The sequence below is a fragment of the Oryza brachyantha genome, chromosome 4, assembly GCF_000231095.2.
Source record: "Oryza brachyantha chromosome 4, ObraRS2, whole genome shotgun sequence".
Lineage (NCBI taxonomy): Eukaryota > Viridiplantae > Streptophyta > Magnoliopsida > Poales > Poaceae > Oryza > Oryza brachyantha.
This window is the reverse complement of record NC_023166.2, coordinates 10,172,270-10,195,722: the sequence shown is the minus strand read 5'-3', so window position 1 is coordinate 10,195,722 and position 23,453 is coordinate 10,172,270. Positions and strand designations below refer to the sequence as shown.

The window sequence follows — 23,453 nt, the reverse complement described above, 5'->3', positions numbered from 1 at the left end:
TGACAGCGCTTAAACTGCCATATATAACCGGCTTTTGCCAAGCACCATCGGCGAAGAGATAAGCCATAGCAGTAGTGGAATGCAACATAAGGCAAGGCGTCTGCAATGCGCTGTGCTCACAAATGCGCCATTCTCTTCCGATCCAGGTGCGCACAGCTCGACTTGTAAAGCTGTAACGTAAAAAAGAGGTGAGATATTAAGGATGTGTATCGGAAACTTTGGTGATTTTGGAAAGATTGTGTTCGCATGTGGCGACGGTGCAGCACAAGCAAGACCACCAACGATTGCTGTTTCCATTTCCGTGTTGGCTTGTTGCGAGTTGCGAATGGGTGGAGTCGGGGAAATTGAAGAATGCGCACGCTACCACAGAACCCATAATAGGTAATGGTGGTGCCTATTCATTTAGGGCTTGCACAGTGCTCCTACGTGGCGAGGAGCTGGTTCTCCAGCTCGACATGAGTCGTGCCCCAGCCGGGGTGCACGTCCCTTGGCGAGGGGATGGTAGCCCTGTCAGAGAAGAGAGAGAGGAGAGAAACCGGAGAAAGCAAGGAGAGAGACAACAGAAATGGCGCCGGAGGAGCACCGCCTGTCGCCCTGATGTGCCACCGGCCGGACCCGCCGCCCCGACGCGCCGCCGACGAGGACCGCCCTTGTCCCGACGCCGACGAGCTCCGCCCGGTCGTCCCCGATGTGCCGCCGCCGCCAAGTGCGCTGCCTCCCCCGATGTGCCGCCGCGAGGACGCGGCCGCCTCCTAGATCCGCCGTCCCCAACGCGCCGCCGTCCGGATCCGTCGTCGCCACTGCCCGACGGCCGGATCCGCCGCCGCCCGTGACGCGCCGCCGACCTCCGGCGACGGCTGCCGAGCTCCGATGACCGGGAAAGAGAAGAGAGAGCTCGGGAGAGGGCCAGTGGGCAGAGAACTCAGGAGATGGGACAGGGGAGAGAGAGGAGAGAGAGTTGCTAGGGAAATTAAAAAAGTTTTGTAGGGCCCACCTGGGGCACTTTGCACTGTGGGGTGTGTATCCTCTTCCTACGTGGCATGCTAGGGCTCCTCATGTGGGGAGCCTGCATAGCGCATGCCCTTAGAACCAACACCTATTAACCATTTTCCATATGTATATAGGATGAAAAAAGGGCACCTTTGAGGCTTTGAGCAACTTTAGGTGTCGGGTTCTATAGACAAACTGACAATAATGTTAGTATTGGTTTTTTAAAAGAATCGTCACCTTTAATATATTATAGCTGTCAGTTGATTAAATCTAATAGTTGCCGGTTCACACGCATATAGAAGCTAAGCCAAGCCGAGCTAATAGCGGTGGATCTAGCAAACGATACAAGAGGGGTCTGAACAAACTAGATTTAGTTTCAGCTCCCCTTTTCATTGATCTTTGACAAAAAAAAATTAATAGATGCTTAGTGAGGACATTTCATAGTCTTAACGGGACTACTGGAGTAGTGGGATTCGAGCCCTCATCACGCCCACGCTAGATCCACCCACGTGAGCCGAGTCCACTGTTGATTTTTTCTCCCCACTGCCCTATCCACCGTCGTCCACCCACCACCGAGCCAACAGCCGCTCCTCTCCCGTGCGCTCGTCGCCTACACCCTCTCACTAACCGCCAATGCCCCTCCCATGGGCTCCTAGTTGATGTCAATGATGGTAAGGGGGCACCGGGCACCGCCATTGAAGAGGGAGCAGCGGGCGCCCATGGTAAAGAGGAACGGTGGAGAGGAGTCGCAGCAACCTCTCATGGCTATGGTGGCAGCGACCTTGACAACGGTCTCCAGATCCTGCCGCGTTGCTCCACCCTTCCCTCTCCCACTCACTCTCAGTGGTGACCATCCTGAAAATGACTGCACTTGCCGCCTTGGGCTCCGCGGGCCACCCATGGCCCGACAACGGGATCGTGGGCCACGATGGGGATACAAATTTGGGACAGCAATGACAACGTCTTCCGGTGATCTGCAAAGTTGTAAATTATATCAATATGCTTTTTCTTGATTTGGGAATGAACATGGAATATGTGACCTTGTGAACTCTATTCTGTAATGGGCACAAATGTAGGGTGGGGTTACGCTTGAAGCACTTAGCTTGAACTCGAATCGAGTTGATTGCTTCGAGCCACTCTTTTTTGTGGTCTTGTGGCAAATCAGAGGTGTCGCTTCTCAACACTCATTGTTGTTGGCTCATATTATTGGTGTTGCTTAATTGATGTCAATGGAACAATCAGCACCCATGGACCTTTCTGAGATGACACCATGCGCCAACCTGTAGCGGTGGCAACAACTAATATACAATGTTTTGTTGATTCCAAGTGGAGGCGGGAGAATCTAGGACCATGTGTATGTGGATATTGTTTTGTTAGGGCCAACGCAATACAGTCTAAGTAGTAAGTAAATATGGGTGAGTGGGTCCACTGACGGTAGGTAATAGTTGTTAAATTTGATACATAGAAACAATTGAACACCTAATAAGGTAAGACCATATTCTAATAAAAAAGAGAGGTTTTGGGTGGGAGATATGACCGTGGAGTGAGAGAGGACGAAGAGAAGAGAGAGATTTAATATTTGTTTAGTTCTTGTTATCTAGTCATAGTGTTATTGTTAGATGAAATTACTACCTGCATTATTACTTGTTGCTACACCTTTGAACTAGTTAATAAGGCTCCTTACTACTTCCTTTTGAACATTATGAATTTCCTTACTCTCGCTTCACTACATTTGGGCCCACTATTATACTAGAGTGATATAGCTTGCTCTTCACTTAATGGAACAAAATATGGATCGATAGCTAAATGACAACTCTTTAGTTAAAACTAGGGTGAAAAAACTCGCATATTGTGTATTTTTTTTACTCTCACTCTCTCCCCCGCTAGATTTAGGACCACTCTATTCTACTAGAGCAATGTAGCAATTATCATGTTCTTTTTCGAACGAAATATTAATCAATAGCTAAATGGTAAATCTATTGATAAAACTAGGGGTGAATAACAAGATCAAAACTTGTGATTCAGATTTTATATGATGATCATACAACCAGTTGAGCAAAGCTCGTCTTCAACTCATTGGCCTCAACTATTTGTATTTAGGGGATATTTACTAGTTACGGTACGGTTTGTTATTTGTTGTCATATGACAAACTGATGTATTTAAAAGTATAAAAGATCATATAAATGAGATATATCTTGTTAACAAGCTAGTTCTCCTGAACCAAGCTGAGTTAGGCTTTTAGCTCCCTCAAGCTAGCTTGTTAACCACTAATTGGTTGAAACAAACAATCTGTATTCATTTTGCATCGAGTTAATGAGCTTAAATGTCTATGCTATTTTGGGTCTGTGGGTGACCAGATTATTCCTGTCATGCTTTCAAAAGGACGACTCATTGAACAGGTGTTCAACGCTATCGTTTAGATTTTTTTTTTATGAACTGTTGATTTTACAGTATATAACATTCATTCATCTCTATAACTCAGCTGTCATCATCTTGGACAAGCCAGTTGCACGGAACATAGGATGCGTTCTTTTAAGCTAGATTATTTTTCGGTTTTTATACGCATATTTTTCGGACCAAAACAACATATTTTTTTAACTATTTGCACATAAAAGTTTATTATCTTACATTTGTAAAATAGATTTTTAATTTATAGTTATTAATTTTGTTGTTATGCTATTAAATAACTATGCACAAATATGTAATCTTTCATTAAAAAAACACTATTAATTCGCTCAGCATGTACATGTGTCAGTCATGCGATAGTTTGAGCGATGATCTAATTAATCACCATGGACAGCACAAACAATGCTCGCGGGAGGGCACCAGGAACGCGACGCGAAACCACCAATTGCCAATCTAGCTACCTGATGTCTTGTTTCAGCGTGGGACAGGGATACTCTGATCCGCAACGCAATGCAAGTGTAGAAAAGGTACTGGTACACTCTTGGAGAAAAAATGGGTTGTGCTCTATATATGTTATCTAGTTTCTTTATTACTCCCCGAGCTCCTTCGTGATAGCTTCGCTTCACGCATAAGTCAGAATAAAATATGAGATAACCAAAAGATTTTTATAACAGCAATTCAGCCAATAACATCAATCGCATGAAAACTTACACAGTGTTAAGACAAATACTTAATAATCAAATGTCGCGTTTTGATTTGGAGATTTTGGGCCGCTACCTTGTAATTCTAGAATCTACTGTAGTTGTCCTAACTCAACATCTGATATGGGGGGGGGGGGGGGGGGGGGGGGGTGGACCCCTGTACTTCCATGGGTCATGTCCCATGTTCTGGGTCCCCATGTGTTCCACAATGGATGGGGGTAAACTCTCTGGCTTGCAACTAGGCAACCCAGGATGTAAATCTTTGGGCTCAACTGCAAGTATTTGTGCGTATAAGTCTGCATGTTTTGCCTCATTAAGTGGAGTTTGATTGGTATCTCTCAACCACAAAATTGATTAAAGAGCCTCACCTAACTTGTAAAATCATTCTAAATCGACCCTCTTTGATACTATTGATATTAGGTTTCGGGATGTGGCTCATTGACTTACTCTACCCTACTGATATGGTGCTAAAGTGGTATGAAAAATAAAAGAAATTATGGATCACACCCATTAGTGATCTTCCTCCAATGTTAGTTAGACCACCACTCCTAGGGCCATTCGGGTCTTTCGTGAAGAGATTTAGCTGCACCCCTTCTTGCCAGTGACCAGGTGAGTTAGAGGGTATAGTTCACACGCCACGTAGGGGTCGTTGGCATGTGTCCTCGCTACCTCATTTCCCGCTAACTAGTGAGCGAGTTCAAGCTGACCGAGCATCACTACCCATTTCCTTTGCACGGGACGGGCGGGAGCAGCTTGAGCTCACATAGGGCTCGCCAAGTAGCGCCTCCACGTTCTCTCTTTCATGCACCCATGAGCGGATTGGCATGACAACGGTGGAGCAGGAAGCATAGCGAATGCTACTTCATTGAGCTCGTGGAGGCCTGCAAGAGGATACACCCAAAGTGAGGACACTCTCACGGAGATGGTGCCGAGGTCAAACGGGAAGATGGATCGAGGAGGTGGAGACCCATGTCAATCTTAGAGCTCAAAAGAGCTCACCAGAGCCATGCATGGGGGAGCACCTTGAGCTTCACAGTCTAGAACTATCATGTTGCTCCTTCAAGAGCTCCATCAGCGCAATTGCCTCAGTCCTCTCAATTTCTCACAGATCTATCGCCGCCATCGGCTTGCTCCTCCTTAACGAGCTCCTCATAACGACCAGACTCTTCCATTAAACGCGACATTGTGGCATGTAGCAAAGTCATGCAAACCCTCTCGGATAATCCCAACCATCTCCATTGTCGGGCTTCCTCTGATTGTCAACACCGCCATGTGAAGCCCTAGCTACTGCCATCAGTGGCGGATCTAGAAAAAAATATTAGGAGGGGCTGGACAAGAAAGAATTGCTTTTAGCCCACCCTTCTCTTGAATAATACCAAAAATTTTATTGCAGGGGCTTTAATGGCACAGAGGGGCTAGGGGGGCTAAAGCCCCCTAGCCCCGATGGTGGATCCGCCACTGACTGCCATGCTTAGCCTCTACCATAGTTGTTGTCTCCCATCCCGCTGGATGCCGCCTTATGTAGATTTAGGGATGGAGAGTATAGGAGGAAGAAAACGAATGATTTTCATTAGAGCAATTTTACAATTCCTGAGAAGGTATCAGAAGGTATCAAAATTTCAGTTGGTGTCTAGGTACTAGGAGATACTAAATTTTACACTAAAATTTTGGTACCTCTCAGTACCTACTTAAAAATTATAAAATTGCTCTTTTCATTAATATATGGGTTCACATATTTTTATTGATTTTGTGTGATATATATTTGTCCACATCAACGCTGCATCAGCATTATTGGCTGAATCGACGAGGTGTGTCAGTCGAAACCGCTATCAACACTGCTGAGTGAGTCAATTTACACTGATTTTAGAAATTAGAGATATAATACAGGTTCTGCGGTTTGAGGGTGTGAATCAGACTTGGCATGTATAGTTGAGGGAGACAAAACTGAACATTTTTCCTATTTATGCTTTTAAACTGACCATCCAAAGAAATCTGTCATGGTCCAGCACGTGAAGTGTTCTATTTGCAGGCCCAAAAGTTAGGTGGTGTTTAGTTGCCAAAATTTTTTGGCAAAAACATCACATCAAACGTTTGACCGGATGTCAAAATGGGTTTTCGGACACGAATGAAAAAACGAATTTCACGGCTAGCCTAGAAACCGCGAGACGAATCTTTTGAGCCTAATTAATCCGTCATTAGCATATGTTGGTTACTATAGCACTTATGGCTAATCATGGACTAATTAGGCTCAAAAGATTTGTCTCAAGATTTCTTCCATCTATATTTAATGTTTTATTTAGGTGTTCAAAAATTCAATGCGATGTTTTTGAAAAAAAAATTGGAAACTAAAGAAGGCCTTACAAGCATACGGCATGCAATGCTCCAGACAAGACCCTGCAGGGTACAGACGATCTTGACTGTCAGGGTTGTTTCCTAATCCAATGGCCAATGGGGTCTCTTTAACCACTCGTTCCTTCAGCAGCATACTTACCGGCCGCGTGCCAATCTGCGCAGGGTGCTGAACCATCCAATTGATAGCCTAATCAACGTCAATGATAGCCAAGTGAATTCCTGCCAGCCGATCGAACATGCATGATCCTCCCACTCTCAGAGCGCCCAAAATGACCAAATCATAACCGTATCTCCCCACCCCCACTTAACAACACCGTCGACACAACTCCAAGCTGATACGGTCCTGATCTGCCAGTTTAATTCCAGGCCCACCCTGAAAAGTTCAATCCTGATCGTATCCGGTTCATCGCCAATATCCCCTAAACTAAACTAAGCAAGTTATAAGATACGCATCGTCATCCTCCTCGTCATCATCATCAACAACCCCCCAAAGTTCCAAAACCTGTGTAATAAACTCTTCCTGTCATGTGATCATCCCTGTCATGTCACCCTCGCACGCGACGCGGCCAGGCCACGCCACGCAGGTGAGCTCCGATCCTGATGCGACGCACCCCAGCTGGGCCCGGCGAAAAGTGGTCGCTTGTCCACTTCTGGAGACGACGACGCATTTCTTATGCTGTCGCGCGACGTCGCAGCCACAGCGCCACACACTCGCCCACCCCAACCCGAACCCGCCCACGCATGCATCCATGTGCCGCGCCACCGCCAGGTGCGCGCGGCGCATGCATCGATCGGGGCGTCCCTCCCGGCGAGAGCGGCCGCCGCAACTTGCACCCGCCGCCCCGCGCGCGCGCGCGCACATGGGGGCGTACTACGTACGTCGTACCGCATGGGGAGAGGTATTCTACCGCCCGCGGAAAGGGCGGTCGCCACATGGGCGCATAATCTCTGTCCCGCCGCGCGCACGCCGCGGTTAGCCGAACCGAGTAGACGGACGCAGCGGGTTGTGGTAGTAAACTAGTAATCCCACCTCGTGATGCCGTCGCGGCGCGCCCGGCAGGCGACCGGCCGGCGGACGCGGCGATTTTGTAATGGCGCACGCGAGCCGCGCGCGCGGCCGCGGGGCGGGGCGTGGCGTGCGACTGGTTTAGCCGTAGGAGCAAAGCAGTAGGGGAAGTGGGCGGCATAAAGAAAAGCGGCTCGATCCGCCGAGCTTTTCGGAGTTGTTGCGGGGGAATCCATGCAGAAAGTATCGGAATCTTCCTGATGGGATTAAGTTAAACGCGCTCGCTCGCTTCGTCAATCCTATCGATCGGGAGAGAAGATAGAGAGAGAGAGAGCCCACATGGTAGTACTGCCTTGCCGAGTACAGTAGGGCACTATAGCTAGCTTGCTCATTGGTTGGTTGATGCTGCTATTTGCTAATCACCTTCGCTTGTCGCCATAGCCATGTCTATATATGGGTACATTAGGGTCCGCTGCTCTTCTTTCTGTAAGCACGAGGACCTAACTACGCATTCCCCCTCTACTGCTGCCTGCGGAAACATTTTTTGCTGGTCGCTACCGAGAGGCCGGCTTCTCTTCTTGCACGCAGCTCTCGTCGGCGAATTGCGTACTCCTCTGCGGCAGCTTAGGTGCGTGCTCATCCTCTGACCATTACTGCATTGTTACATAAACTAGGAGTAGTTTCGGCTTAGTTTTTGTACTAGTATGGTTTGGTTCAGTTCTTGCTTAAGCTGGATCATACTGTAAGACGTGAATGTCTGTTTAAGTGGGTCTGCACTTTGGAGCTGCCCCCAGCCAAACTACTCCCAACTCCCAAGCCTGCAGCTGTGATGCAGTTCACAGCTGCATTTAGTGCACTTTGTTTTTTTATTTCTTGTTTCCTGAATAATAGTACTAGTTCAGAGCTAAGCTGCCGTGCATAACTATCTGCATTCAGGCGCTCTGATCTGAGGCACGATCTATGAGCGCAGTTTGGTACCATTTTCTTTTGTCAAAGGCCCAAGAAGTCAGCGAGCATCATTCTCTGTACAAAAAGAAAAAAAAAACGTTATGCATCCAGACATCTGCCGCATTTATTCAAGTGATCTAGTACAAGCCCGTAAACGAATATCCAGAATATGGGTGGTGGGCTGGTGGCATAACTACGGCCATATGGCAAGTTCTCTACCTGTACCTTCTCGAAAACTTAAGAGTGGCAACATGTATGTAGAAAATGAAAGCAAGTAGAAGTACTCCAGCACAGACGTAAGTTGTCAACCATAGATAACAATACAATAATCATGCGAGCTAACTGTGCCAGATTAGATCTTGTCATAAGTGTGCTGGAATATTTGCTTTTGCTAAAAGCGCCTTGCAACCAAGAGGAGGGAGAAAAACAACAGTGTTTTTAACCTGACCAGGTCCGGTCCGGTTGGGCCAGCTGGTCAAGAATTTTAGCTCTATAAAGTATAAACTTTTGTTACATCTACATCGTCGTAGCATCTGGGAAAATGCTACTACAGCAGCTGGTGCTGGTGCAGCTGCCAATTCTCCTGTAAAGTAGGTCGCGTACATGGTTCCCATCATGTGAAACCAGGCAAGTGATTGAAGGAAGAACGAAGAAGAGCAATATGCGAAGTGAGATCTGACTCCGTGAGCGAACCGAAGGTCCAAAAGTCGAATGATCCTTTTGTTAAAGGAAGTAGAAGTTATGTGCACCGGAGTGGGGTTATCTAGAGGACATGGAAAAAGCATCCAATTGCAGGAGAAGATGGATGGATGCTAAACTAATCAAGGCCATTTCCATTAATTCCTTCCCCCAAAATCACATGCACACGCATCACTGTCCCCACCACCACCTCCTCTTATCCATCGCCAAGATCCATCTCACGGTCTGGATAGGTTCTAACACTGTTTAACAAACCCGGCAAAAATCGAACTGAATCGGTAACACAAGCAACTCGTTTGTTAAAGTTAAAAAAAATATCAAACTGAATTTAAAATTTAGACAAAAATCAATTAGGTTTTATCAACGATTTCCACGAAATACAGAGATTCGTTAGTGGTTTTAAACTTTTAGTACAAGTAACCACACCCAATTCTAACGAGAACAATATTATTATTAGTACTAGTGATAAAGATTATCTCTTGTGATAATCCTTGCACTGTGTGGGAAAGAAATATATTCCGGTGATTTGTTCGTGAGATTTTTGCGTTTGTGGTGATGCTGTGGGAGGGGACTTGGAAGTGTTGTGGTCAACTGTTGGTGACGAAGATCGCTGGCGAATTAGAGAGAACGAGACTGTGTGGACCGGGCCCGGCCGCAGGCCGGAGACGACTGGTTTGGGACGAGCTTAAAGACCTCGTCGTTGGGATTAGAGAGGCGTTTTAGAAGCTCCTGCTCCGGTTACAACGAAACGGCAAAAGCAGCGGCGGCCTAGAAAACGAAGGCCACGAGGAGGGAGAAAGAAAGAAAGAAAGAAAGGGCGAAGCGGACGCGTCCAAGAAGAACCCAAATCCCAAGCTCGCGCAGGGGCAAGGGCGAGGGCGAGCTCCCCCACCACCATTTTTTTCACCTTGTCCCCACCCACCCAGCCACCCACCTCGAACGCTCCTCCATCCACCTGGTTGGGAGTTTGGGGCCCCGTGATGGCGCTGCCGCGCGGCTGGAGACGAGCGGCGGCGGCGGCTCGAGGCGGCGAGGAGCGGAGGCCGTGACGGTCGTGAACTCCGACGACGCACAAGGTTTGGTTCTGCGCTGGAATGGCACGGTGGTTGGTTCGATATCTGTATTTTTCGGGTTCTTGAACTTGTTTGAAGTGTGTTCGTGTTTGAATGGAACAGTTCGGGGGTGCGTGAATAGCCGATTAAGGAATTCGTGAGCTGTTTCCGTCATATTTCGCTTATTTTCCTTGGAAAGTTTGAATTTTTTAGGCACGATTTCGTATTTGCTGCGCAAACTTAGCCGGGGATTTGTGGAGTCCCCATAACAAAGCACCACCCGTCGCCGAAAACTCCGCTCGTTTAATAGAGGGGAGTTTCAATTTTCATTTTGTGTCGGTACGAAACGGGCGAGCTTTTAACTCTTAGATCGCTTTGCCACCAGCATGATCGGATTTTGTCCCGTTAATGTCGCGGATAGTTAAGAATCCTAATGTTTTTACAACGGAGCAATCCTTTTCTGTTCATGTTTCATATACTACAGCTGTCAGATTGCAGCGCTCAATTGGTGCTAAGAAAGTTTAATAGAGAAGTGCGAAAGTTCGTCAAATTTTCGTTTTGTTTTATACCCGCATTTCTGTTATACAAATTCGTTCCTGGCCATGAAAAAAGAAAAACCTTTTTTTTTTTTGGGGTTCTTTGAAACACCTTTAAACTCTTGAAGGACGCGGTTTTAATGGCCAACTACGCACCTACGCCTGAGCCTGCGTGACCATCGGCGTAGAGGTAGGATAGCCGGCGCACGGCGGCTGCGCACGTCGCTGGCCGATTTGGTGGGCCCGTGCTGCCAGCCAGCTCCGGCGCAGGCACAGTACACTGCGGTAGAAGCAGCAGCAGCCGCCGCAGCAGCAGTTTTTACGGTGCCGCCCCTAGTTGAAAGAATCAAAGAGCTCTCTTTAACTTTTGTCTCTTTTTAGCCTTTCTGCGCTGTTTTTTAGCTGTTGCCTTGTCTCGATTGCTTGGGATCTGCGCCCCTCCATTCGGCCACCCGTGTGGGTTCTTGGGGTTCCTGTTCCTGTGTTGTTTGGTGGGAACCCCGAGGTTGGGTTTGCGTGCATAGTTGGTGAGTTATTGGTATAGCACTGGAGGAGGAAATGTGTAGATGCTGGGGCGGTTCAGGGAACAGTTGGCGTGGGGAGAGGCAGAAGCATCCTGTGCTTATTCTTGTTTGTTTTCTTGGTAATTAGACGATGCTGCTGTATAGTTGCTGGAAATGGTTAATTTGTAATTCTATCTTTATGGCTATGTAGTCCATTTGTTTCATTTCTATTTGATGACCATGTTGATTGCTGTTCCATAATTACATCCGTTCCTTGTCATAGCTGGAGTAAATAGCTTCACATAGTGTTGTCCACAGACATTTCTTTTGAGTGCAGATAAATTTCTTCATAATCCTTCATGTGTTCCTCAAGTTCTTGGCTTTTCTATTTGTGCACTAGGCTATATGACAAGGCTAATACCTGTGTTGCCAATTGCAGATGACATTCTGACCACCGCGCGCTAACTTCACAGAGGGTGAGAACCCCTTCTGTGTTGATTCTTTTTCTTGGCCTAGAAGTATTCCGGTTAAATATGCCAAGATCCGAATCAGACAGGGATGATATTTTCTTTGATGCATTTGATGATATTTCATCAACAAGGGAGCCCTCGTTGTCAGATGACTGCAGCACAAGTGATGAAGGATTAGCATCAAGGAGATTTGAGTACGATATTTGGGCAAACGAGCCAATTAGTGTTGAAGAAAGGCGGCAAAAGTTCCTGAAGGGAATGGGGTTTGATGAATTTGTTGCTACCAAAGTGGATTTTTCTCAATACCAGGGAGAAATTACGACTGCTGGCTCTTGCTCTGACTTGGAGGAGGGTAGTACCAGAGACATTTCTTCTCTGGATTCATCTGTCCCTGAGAATGAATCACTTTCTGATGGCTCCTGTTGCATAAGGCATCTTGACAATGGTCAGAGATATGCAGTTCAGAACGATGGATACGGTGAATTAACTAGCGTGCTTAAGGAGGTCGCGTCACATAAGGTGATGTCTCTTCTAGAGTTTGAGGGCTTCCCAGGCATTTCTCAGTCTGTTCAGAAGTTATTGCGAAAGCTGTATAGCAGCTCCTTGGAAGAAAAAGGTAGAACGCTTAATGGTAAGAAAAAGGGTATCAAGAGCTTGTGTAAGAGCTTCGTAAAAAACAGGAGTTTTGGTGGAATTTGCAAGTACGATGTCAATGTAAAAAGCTGTACAACAGGCACACCATCCAGAACAAGAGTCCAATATCGAAAGAAAAAAATTGTGGAATTTTCTGCTGTCCAATTGGGTCAAGAAATCCAAGCTCACAAGGGTATAATTAAAGTCATGAAGTTCAGTCCATCAGGCTGGTATTTAGCAACTGGTGGTGAGGACTGTGTTGTACGAATATGGCAGATTATGGAAGTGGAAACGTCTTCCAAGTTGTTTGGAGACAAACCTTATGACTATGAGGATAAAATTACAGTCATCAAAACAAAGCTAGGAAGGGGGCAGAATCATGCCCTTGCAGTACTGCCCAAGAAAGCTTTCCGTATTTCAGAGACCCCATTACATGAATTCCAAGGCCACACAGATGATATCCTTGATATGGCATGGTCAAAGTCAGATGTAAGTCTTCTCTCTTGTCTCTTATAGCGTATGCATACTCAAATTTCTTGTCTGAAATTACACTTTCTGTGCAATATATGTCAACATGTTTTCTTGTACCATAAACATAGATTAGTATATCTTCAATTTTACATTTGCTTACTAGTTCTGAACTTGTTTGACTGCAGCACCTCTTGACCTCATCAAAAGATAAGACGGTTCGCTTGTGGAAAGTTGGCTGTGATGGTTGTCTTGCATTGTTCAAACACAAAGACTATGGTAAGCAGAAATATTGTGATGACTGATGACAGACAGTCCTATAATGTTATAAATATTGGGTTATTGCATTGATTTTCTTTAATTTATTTTAAATTGTCAACAGTGACATGTGTTCAATTCAACCCTATCGATGAAAGATACTTCATCAGTGGTTCAGTAGATGGAAAAGTTCGTGTTTGGGATGCAATGGACAAGAGAGTTGTTGACTGGGTTGATACACGGAAGATCATAACTGCTCTTAGTTACCAACCAGATGGAAAGGTTAGAATCTGATCAAAATGTAATCGTTCAAAACATTGCACAACTAGATGTTAATTATATATTAATTTTCTTTTTATTGCAAAGCAGGGTTTTATTGTTGGCACTACTTCTGGAGAATGCCGCTTTTACAATCAATCTGGTACATAGAGCTCATTGTGATCTGTGTTGTTTCTGTTACTCGGTAAAACATCTATGTCTCGATTGTTCTATTGGGACGGCAAACTGAGCAGTTCATTTTGTTGTTTAGGTGATAACATCCAACTAGACAAAGAATTGCTTATGCAAGGGAAGAAATCTGCAGTCCATCGGGTCAACAGTCTGCAGGTATTTCTACCTAGATTCATTTAATCATTTAAGATCTCTTTAATACTGATATAGAGAGGCAATAGTGTCCGTGAAATTGATACATCATTCCACTAATTTGTGGTTATCGTTTTATAGTTATGTACAAGCGATTCATCTAGGATTACAATCACATCTACGGGTTCCAAAATTCGAGTTGCTGATGGTGCTGATATCATCCAAAAGTTTAAAGGTATATTTGCTATCAAAGATGCTACATTTCATTTTCTGAGAAATATACCATTATCAACGTTTTCTAATTATATTTTGTGGCATCAGTACTGATGATATCACCTTTTGTACCTTCTGATGCAGGGCCTTGGAATCTGAAGGCTCTCTCTTCACCATCTTTAACATCAGATGGAAGATATCTCATATCTGCTGGATTGGATTCCAATGTCTACATCTGGAACTTTGATGTTACAAGCATCGCCGAGCAGAAAGGCGAGGCTAAATCGGTTCGCTCCTGCGAGAAGTTCTTCTCCAAGGACGTGACAACCGCGGTACCATGGCCTGGTGTGCATCAAGAAAGACGGGCGAAGATGACTCCCAGCCTGACTGAAGAACCTGTCAGTTCACCCATTTTGCACCGACAAGGGGAGCGCCGTTCCCCTTCAGCGCGGTGTTTCACTGACAGCATGAAGGGAATTCCGACATGGCCGGCGGAGAAGCTTCCTTCTGCCAAAACTGCTGATGCCTCACGGCTATCTGACTGTCTCTCCACGATCTCGCCGGCATGGAACACGGTGATAGTGACTGCAAGTCGAGATGGGGTGATCCGGTCCTACCACAACTACGGCTTGCCTGTGAGATTGTGATCAGTGTCAGAGGCAAGAACAATCAGCCTGGTATAGTCTGACTGAGTGTGCGAGTGTGTGTGTGTGTGTGTTCGCTGAAGAAGCTACGGAAAGTTGTAGCTTTGGTGATAGCCTGCTAACACGGTGAAGCTTTTTTGTTGGTAGATGGTAGGAAGGTGACGGGAGAAATTTTTTTTGTGCTACGAATTCAGAATCTGAACTTGTGGTGCTTGTGCAAATGAGGTGATCAATCCAAATGCGTTTTCCCCCTCTTGTCCATGTATGCTTCTTTGCCGTTCCATTCCATTTTACCATTTACTACTGGCTCCAATTTCCCTCTGAATCTGACCTTGATCAGAAAACAATTTCAGAAATACATCTCTCCGAGGTTAACTATCAGGTCCAATATCAACTAAGAAGGAATAATTAACCAGAAGCTGACGTCCAAGACAGCGTGTGGTGTGGCCTGCAATCACTGTCATCCTTATGGAGGCCAAGCTGTGGAAGTCGTGATGTTTTATCTGCAGCATTTAGTCTATTTATAGTCAAACACACGAGGACAATCTCCGACCGCATAAGCTCCTGGGCATGGCGCTTTCGTTCCGCCCGTGGGCGCCCGGCTGGTTATCGTCAGTCGGGATCAGAGAGGCCCCCGGCGTCGATCGCCCGCCGTGATCAACATGCGCCGGTGGCCCGGTGCTGCAAGTGGTGGTCGGGGAGGGGAGGGGAGGGGAACGCGGCTAGGCCGCACGTCTCGGCTCGGCCAACAACCGTTGCGTCACCCGGCCACCGCCGGATGAGAGATTTCCTGAAGCTTTGGGAGTTGGGTTTGAGCACAGTACGCTACCATAGAAACTGATCGTCCAACTTAAGTGCTGGTCTATGGATTCCGCAATTTACAAATTCACAGGTTGGCCTCCATAAAAAGTTCTAAGCTGCATGTAAAACAGCCCCAACTTTAAATGATTCACTCGATTATATTTCCTTGGAATCCCTATTGAGTCTAGATATGAAACAAGATATTAGTTCATCACTTATTTTACACTTAACTTAAACTTGTTGGTACATACAACCAGAGTTTACGAAACCGTGAGTGGAACTGTTACCGATGCCAGCCGGTAGCATGATTAACGTGAAAACCATGACAATTTTTTATTAAAAAGTTTGGATTCAAACTCCGCGGCTTCTCCTTGGTTTTAGATGCCCAAACTGTGTGGTTTGAGCTCAAAATCCTGGTCTGTTTGTTCTGAAGAAAATAAAAATAAGAAAATCCTACAAAGTTTTTTAAAAAAATGTGAAAATAGGAAACAAATAGTATAAGGCTTGTAGTGTCCATTATATAAATTAGCATGGTGGCCCGCGCGGATTGCGCGGCTAGCATCATTATAAAATTTTCTCGCATAATAACATATATGCTTTCCTATTTTATTATAAAAATATTAAAGTCTGGATTACTTTATCAAATTTATACGTTTGATATTTTGATTAACATAGTAATTCATATGTATATAAAGCAAAAGTGATAAATCATTTAGTATTAAAATACATTAATGATATTTAACCGTATATTTGTTTCTCTTCATTTTCCATCTTTATCTTCAAAATATTAGTGATATTTATCTTCTTAGTATCTCTAATGATATTCTTCCATGTACTAAAGAAAACACATTATAGCATATATTTGTAATAGTTTATAAATGGTTCCAAATAAGAAAAATGTGCATCCATATCAACAACTATTATTACCGGTTTTATTATATTATATTTTGTTGTTGTTACTCCTGATTTAGACCATATGAACTCTTCTAGTACGCCGGTATAGGTTTGAGGCTTAAATCCCATTACTTAGTTGCATTTTTTACTATGAACACAATGATAAGGCTATTTCGTTTTTCTTCGATTAAGATATGAAAAAATTCAATTAACGTGGAAAATGTATTTCTACACGGACTTATCTTTTATTTTTATCACTTTTTTATTCTAAAATAAAATTTCATCACTTTTATTTTCTCTAGATTAATATTGAGATAAGAGTCCATGTAGAAATATATCTCTCAATGTGATTAATTTTAGTTTCGAATCCAAATTTTAGATTTTTTTTCTAAATTGTATTTCTACGTGAAGTCTTATCTCGATATTAATTTAATTCTTTATTATTTTTATATTTTATAATTTGTATTTCTGCCTGGGCTCGTTTTTTAATTGTCTTGCTTTTTATTCATAATATCATATGTTTTAAATCATAATTCTAAGCTGTACCTATACATAAACTTTTTTCATAAAATTTAACCAATATTTCCTTAGGATATGGCACTGCCGCACTGCCCTTAGTCTAACCATTATATGGTATTTTTTTTATCCTTCAGCAGGTGCACTAAAATATATATAAGAAAAACTGATCGTTTCTTCCTTTTATGTTCACGTCTCTTCCTGTCCGATTAATAAAAACCAAAAACAGATTTGTTCCTCTATTGACCGACTGACTCTTTTATTCCCTCATTGTTCCTAAATAAGAAAGAGTCCAAATTTACTAATCTATTGTCAAATTGCCTTTTCTATTTTTCTTATTTTTCTTCAATTAATGTGGGATTTTCTAGCTAGCTCACGAGGATGAACATAGTGGCTTCTTTTCCTATTACTTTATTTATATATATATAGATAGATATTATAGTGTCCATGATAGAATTATAAATGATACAACCAAATATTATTCATGATATGAATAGAGATATACATGGAGGGCTACAAATATCCATGAGAACACACCATGCACGGCAGTGATCTCCTAAAGTATTCAAAAAATTATGAAAAAAAGGAAGCGCGTATTATGGAAAAAAAATTATGATATAGTCACCTCAAGCGTTTATTTATTTTCTCCTCACTTTTGATATAGAATATTATAGTAGAATTGTCATTTTCATAAAATTTAACACCAAACTGCTTTGCAGATACATATTCTATTCCAACGTTTTTTGCGATTTTTCCATAAATATTTGCAGAATTTTATTCTCCAAATTTACCGTGTGCACCGTCGGTAGTTGATACCCTCCCAGCGTAGACAGGGGTTACCCCGATAGCGAAAACCCTGCATACGTGTCAAACACGAAGCAATCAGAATCGAGGCCGAGAGCTCCGGTCAGAAAGCGGGTCGACGTCGGCGGAAAACGAACACAACAGTGGGATGTTCGTGGCAGCAAAGGCTCTTTTCCGCGCTGTGAACCGGGTGCACCCGAATCTTTTCCCTTCCCGGACCCGGAGCACGTGCGAGCGACAAAACGGAGCCTTCCAATCCCTTCCCGTTCACACGCCCACCACTACGCACAACAGTCGCACACACTATGGGCTGTGTTATTACGTTTTGTCGATATCGATTTCTACGGACGGGTTTCTCAAACTCGCATTTCGTGAATATTGCTACTCCATTACACAAGAGCTCGATATTTCTAAAGTAAGGTTTCTATTTTGTATCATACTATCTCAATAGATACAGTAAAAACCAGATAATCCAAAAATAGTACAGGTCTCCTGTCTCCATCCAATCCACAGTTTTTCTCCTTCGCCAGCAACTCTCCTTCCAATCACAAGAAAACTCCATGCTGCCACTGACACGGTCAGTCCATATATATATCACAAGAAACATACGACAGAACAGAATAGTAGCAATGGTTCAGTTCACTAGTAGTACACAGAATAGCACCAGGCCAACATGTAACCCAAATCCAATCAAGGGCATACCAGCAGTAAAGAATAAACAAATGATGCATTATGCAAGCAAATCTTGCCTTCTAGCTACTGTACTACACAAGAGATGTAATGTAACAAAATCGAAAGAAAACATGGCTGGGCCGGCCGGTTTGTTCTACTCATCTCATCTGCTACTTACTGCTGCTATTTTGCCATTGCCTATTGTTTCATCTTGCTCACAGTTCTTTTCTTTTGCTCGATCTCATTGCTATCGCTAGTGGTTGCCCAAGAATAATTAACAAAACGCAAGGATAAACTGAGCACTAATCAAATTGTCATCAGTGATCGGGCCCACCACCTTGAGCCTACCAGAGAAAAAAAATGGAGGAAAAAGAAGAAAGAAAGAGGAGATGGAACTAAGCTTGTGTTGCGTCTGCCACTGTTGCTGTCTTGGACGGACGCGGCGGGGACGGGCTAAAGATCCGGCAGGTTGCTGAAGAGCTCCGCGCAGGTCGCCGGCGACGGCACGGTGGGTGTGGCGAGGAGGTGCCGGGGGCTGGGGACGAACGGGTCGGCGTAGTAGGACGAAGGCGGTCGGGACGCGCCGCCGTTGCTCGTGTTGCCACCACTGCCGCCGCTGCCGGGCGAGGCGGCGCCGGCGGAGGCGGCTCGGAGGATGGGGCTCAGCTCGTTCAGCCAGCTGATGCAGCTCGCGTCGAACGGGAGCGGCGAGAACTGACCCGGGACCGCGGCCGGCGGGAGAGACGAGGGTAGAGGGGACAGGATGCCGGGCCGGATCGAGCCAAGAATCGCCGCGAGGCCGCCGTCGTCGTCCCCGCCGGCGTGCGTGATGTCCACGAACTCCGGCGTCGGCTCGGGCATCGGGCGGACGGACCTCTCGATGGTCGCCAGCCTCGCCGCCGGGGACATCGCCGCCGACGGCGAGAGCAGCAGCTCCGGCGGGAAGAACGGCTGCCCCGGCACGGCCTCATCCATCGGGTAGTCCTGCATGTGGGCCTCCCCCTGGAGCTGCATCTGCTGCGGCGGCGGTGGCCCCGAGCCCGGGCCGGTGAGCCGCTGCACGAGCGCCATGAATTCGTTGGGCCTGGCGTGGATAATCTTCGGCGACGCGTCGTAGATGATCACCGGCGCCCGCGGTGGTTGCTGCTGCCCGACCAGCTGCTCCCGCCTCGCCTGCCCCTGGCCCGCCGGCATCTGGTGCACGTGCGCCTGCGACGGGCCAGCCCCAGCCCCCGACGACGGCTTCTTGATGGCGTGCGACTCCATCCGCACGTTGAGCCGCGGCGGGCGCGGGCCCTGCAGCTGCCGCCGCGGCGTCGTCGGCTGCTGCTGCTGCTGCCCCGACGACGGCGACGTCGACGACGGGACGTCCATCGCCACCCGGCAGGCCGCGGCCGGGTCGGAGGAGGAGCACTCGGCGGCGCGGGAGGAGTGGACGCGGAGGAGGGGGCACAGCGAGCCGGGTCCGGAATGGGAATGGGAATGGTTCAACATGAGGCGCAGGGACGGAGTGCGGTGTTGGGAATTGGGAGAGAAAGAGAGTGTGTGTGTGGAGCTCAGCTGGGCAAAAGGGCAAAACGGGAGGGAAAAGTCAATGAGACGTGGGGATTTTTTTCACGAAACGAAGGCGGGGGAGCCGGCAAAAAAAATTTAACGCCCGGTTCGGTTGGGAAGCGGTGGCCGCGCGCGGTGTCGCGGCCTCGCGGGCGTGGAGGGAGGAATCGTTCGTTTTGGGGGAGTTCTTTTTTATCGGCTTCCGCGGCAGGACGGCACGGCAGCGCAGGCGCGCAGCGGCGGGCCGGCGGCAGTGGACTCGGCTCGGTGAATATATATTTTTTTCTCTTCCTGTTAACCCCACTCGGGTGTTTTGTGATGTGGTGTTTTTGTTTGTTTACGTCGGTTGACCCTGCCGGGTTTGCAGTGACGGGAGGGTGAGATGCCGTGTAGGTTGAACGGGTCCTCGACCGGCCGTGCACAACAAATAACAGTATTGCCGGGGAGTTGTATAAAAAAAAACAGTATTGCCGGGGGATGACGCTGGGCCCAACTTTAGTTGGTTTGGTTATGTTGTTGCTGTATGTTTTTTATGTGCCGATCTATTTTTAAGATAATAGTACTCATTTATTCAAATCTTTATTTTGTAAAAGCCACGACCAATTGTTATATAAATTGTTGAACAAATGATCGAAAATTACATATTAATAGTTTGATTAAAACAAGAAAACTACTTTAGAATGGTGTCAAAGTAAAGCAGAAGATAAGCTCTGAAATGAACAACCAAAAAATTTCACTCCCATAACCACTAGCGACTGACATCGGAGTAAAATAGAAGATAATGCTAGAAAATAATTAAATTCCATATCAGTCATCTCTCTGGATCTTGTCATTTCTATTACGAATGAATCCATTTCATAGAGACCGTCACAATTTCTCCAACGACGTCTACAAGATGGGTTCAGCATTAAAATTTCACTGTCACTATGTTTTCACATAGAGGGAGGAGATTTCATGACATCGTCTTCAAGAAGATGTGTCGCATTCACAAGTGTCACCATTGCCCCTCCAAAAATGACAATGATTTCTCCATGACCATCCTCATGGGCATTAGCGGTGTATGAGAATGGAAATCAGCCCTACAGCCACCAGCCTTGGGTGCAAGTGTTTCCTAATCTGCATCACCGCCATAACCAATGCAGAAGAGGATGGGGAGAACAAACGCATCGGCCCCTATGGCAATGGTAGGCATTGAAGGCCTCTTGGAGTCGTCGTTAGAGCTTTGGTGAGATGTCACCGCCACCCCAAATGCTCGTCAAACCCACCTCGATACCGCCTCATCGTGCCCAAAACCGGTTGGAGGCTATCCTATTATTGCAATGGGAGAGTACGACATCCACCATAGCGATGGTAGGCTATGGCGACCCTGGTTCTGCCACCGCTCACGCGGTCTTTACCAATGTTGTTATCCATGTGTCGTCCTCGTGATATATATGTCAATATCCACATAGCCATGACCTCTCCACCGATGTCACACGCCGTCCCATAGCCATCCCCTCACCTCACCGTTCCCACCACCGTCACACGAAACTAGTTCTTAGTTGCCACCTTTCTTGAGGACCGTTTGTTCAACTCTTACATCTGGCGGCAACAAGGAGAAAATATATATCTATTTTGTCATCATGTGCCAATCTTGCAAGTTAAAATGCCAATCTTTCTCATTTTTTCGGTTATATGTGTGCCAATATTTTCATCCATAGAATAAAGTCATTCAAACATTCTATTTCCCACAAAAGAAAACATTTAAACAATATGTTTATATAGTAAATAGTATACCGGAGCACTATGGCCCTATCCTCGAGAAGGTTTGATGGGACACCTAGTCTACAAGAGATGAGACGAAGAGGTTGGGTAGGATTTTTCCTGACACATGAACAAACACCCCGTAAAAGAACGGAGTGTATATATCCTGCCGGATTCTTGGAGACACCGGCTAAGGGGGTGTTTAGATTGAGAAAATTTTTGGAAGAAGTGTCACGCCAAATGTTTGATCGAATGTCGGAAGGGGTTTTCGGACACGAATGAAAAAACGAATTTCACGGCTAGCCTAGAAACCACGAGACGAATCTTTTGAGCTTAATTAATCCGTTATTAGCACATGTTGGTTACTGTAGCACTTATGGCTAATCATGGACTAATTAGGCTCAAAAGATTCGTCTCAACATTTCTTTTGTAACTGTGCAATTAGTTTTTTGGTTCATCTATCTTTAATGCTTTATTTAGGTTTCCAAAAATTTAATGTGATGTTTTTAGAAAAAAAATTTGAGAACTAAACACGACCGTCCACGTGTGCGTACCATATGTGCGTTACAACTTCCAACTGAACATTCAAAGAATGATCCGTCGAAATCCTTGAGACGAGATACCAAGTCACACAATGGCGGCTGGTAGCGCCGATCATTCAGCGAGGGCCGGCCGGAGGCATCTTTCCTGGTCCTCCTCGGCTCCTCGCGCGGTCTCCTTCCGGCTAAGCGAAGGAAAAGCGGCCGAAAGATGGACCAAGCCTGCGAACTTTTGGCGATTTTCCCCCCTCTTTGTGCGTCGCGGTCACCAAATAGGCCCAAGTGCCCAACTGTTCCGGCCCTGCAGGGCTGCAGGCAGCCAGGCCGAGTTCGGGAGTCGGTTTTTTTATTCGCCGGGCCGACTACTCGTCGCGTCGCGCGCTTCGGTGGGCTAGCTGACAAATGGCGGGAGGGTCGTGGGCCACGCCGCGGCCGGCCGCGAATCCGCGTTTGGACGGGGCAAAATGGCTCGACAACACGCAGGCCGGCCGGGACTGATTCAAGGTTAGCTAGCATTGCTTTCACCGGTAGTAATCGTTTCTGTGCTCTTAAATTTCTGCAATTCTTTGCTCGGAGCTGGACACAAGCGATCCCGTATCTCTTGTACCGAGCCAATGATCGCTATAGAGTAATATACTGTTGAATTGTTCAAGCTTAGCTACTGCTCTAGTAGCTGGCAGGCTGTCTCGAGCTCGACCGTAACGTGTAGGGATTCAAAACTCCAAAAACCACAGATATAACTAGTTTGTATATAATATGGCAGGGCAGTCCGATTGTATATACTTTTGGGCATAGCCGTTCGATCTATGATCTATATCTGCCTAGAGAGCTCTAGTGGACCTTTTCCTTTTTCTGCCTAACGAAAAGATCAGCTCTGTCTGACCACTGTATCAAGTCCATTCTTGCAAGGGAATATTAATTGGCAGTAGCAGTAAATGCACGTCAATAATACACGTTGATTTTGTGGATCGGGTGCGAGTACAAAGACGAATGGAACATGGCTAAACACGCAAGAAAAAAACAGCTAAAAATATTAAAGCACCCGAAAAGACTTCAATTTTAACGTATCTAATACTATAAATCAGTAAAAACGATAAAAACTAGAATATGCTTTAACGACCAGGATACAATAACTATCAGAAAATAAAGTCTTTTTAGAATAAATGAGTGAAGCTAGAAATGTATATATATATACATATATATATATATATATTAAGACATACATAATACTTACTCTTTTTTTATTTGACGTTGGTTAGTTTAATTTTAAACTAACCAACACCATATATTTACACATGGAGGGAGGGCGTACTTGCTAACTCCATCACTAAATATAAATATATCTAGTTTTTTAGCATGTATTAAGATTAAGAAGAAATGAATAGTATATGAAAAAATAAAGGTTGTTTAACTTAAAAATGGAAAATAATTATATTTTTAAACAGAGAAGCTAGCTATAGCTAGCTCC

General features: G+C 45.5%; 2 protein-coding genes across 3 annotated transcripts; one reads left to right on the top strand and one right to left on the bottom strand.

Moving 5' to 3' along the window:
• The first annotated feature begins 9,852 nt into the window (after positions 1–9,852).
• Positions 9,853–14,718, top strand: LOC102705807 (WD repeat-containing protein 44-like). 2 transcript variants are annotated; one of them, XM_015836178.2, is made up of 8 exons: positions 9,853–10,179; positions 11,634–12,786; positions 12,954–13,044; positions 13,148–13,305; positions 13,393–13,444; positions 13,553–13,629; positions 13,747–13,840; positions 13,963–14,718. In XM_015836178.2, exons 2-8 carry the CDS (start codon positions 11,728–11,730, stop codon positions 14,463–14,465), a joined length of 2,034 nt encoding a protein of 677 aa, XP_015691664.1. In that variant the 5' UTR covers positions 9,853–10,179; positions 11,634–11,727; the 3' UTR covers positions 14,466–14,718. The 2 variants fall into 2 exon arrangements, with proteins under 2 accessions (XP_015691664.1, XP_015691665.1); XM_015836179.1 differs by lacking the exon at positions 9,853–10,179 and adding an exon at positions 11,254–11,334.
• A 3,256-nt stretch (positions 14,719–17,974) lies between these two features.
• Positions 17,975–19,643, bottom strand: LOC121054269. The gene has a single exon (XM_040523585.1). It carries the CDS (start codon positions 19,641–19,643, stop codon positions 18,603–18,605), a length of 1,041 nt encoding a protein of 346 aa, XP_040379519.1. The 3' UTR covers positions 17,975–18,602.
• Positions 19,644–23,453: the final 3,810 nt, after the last annotated feature.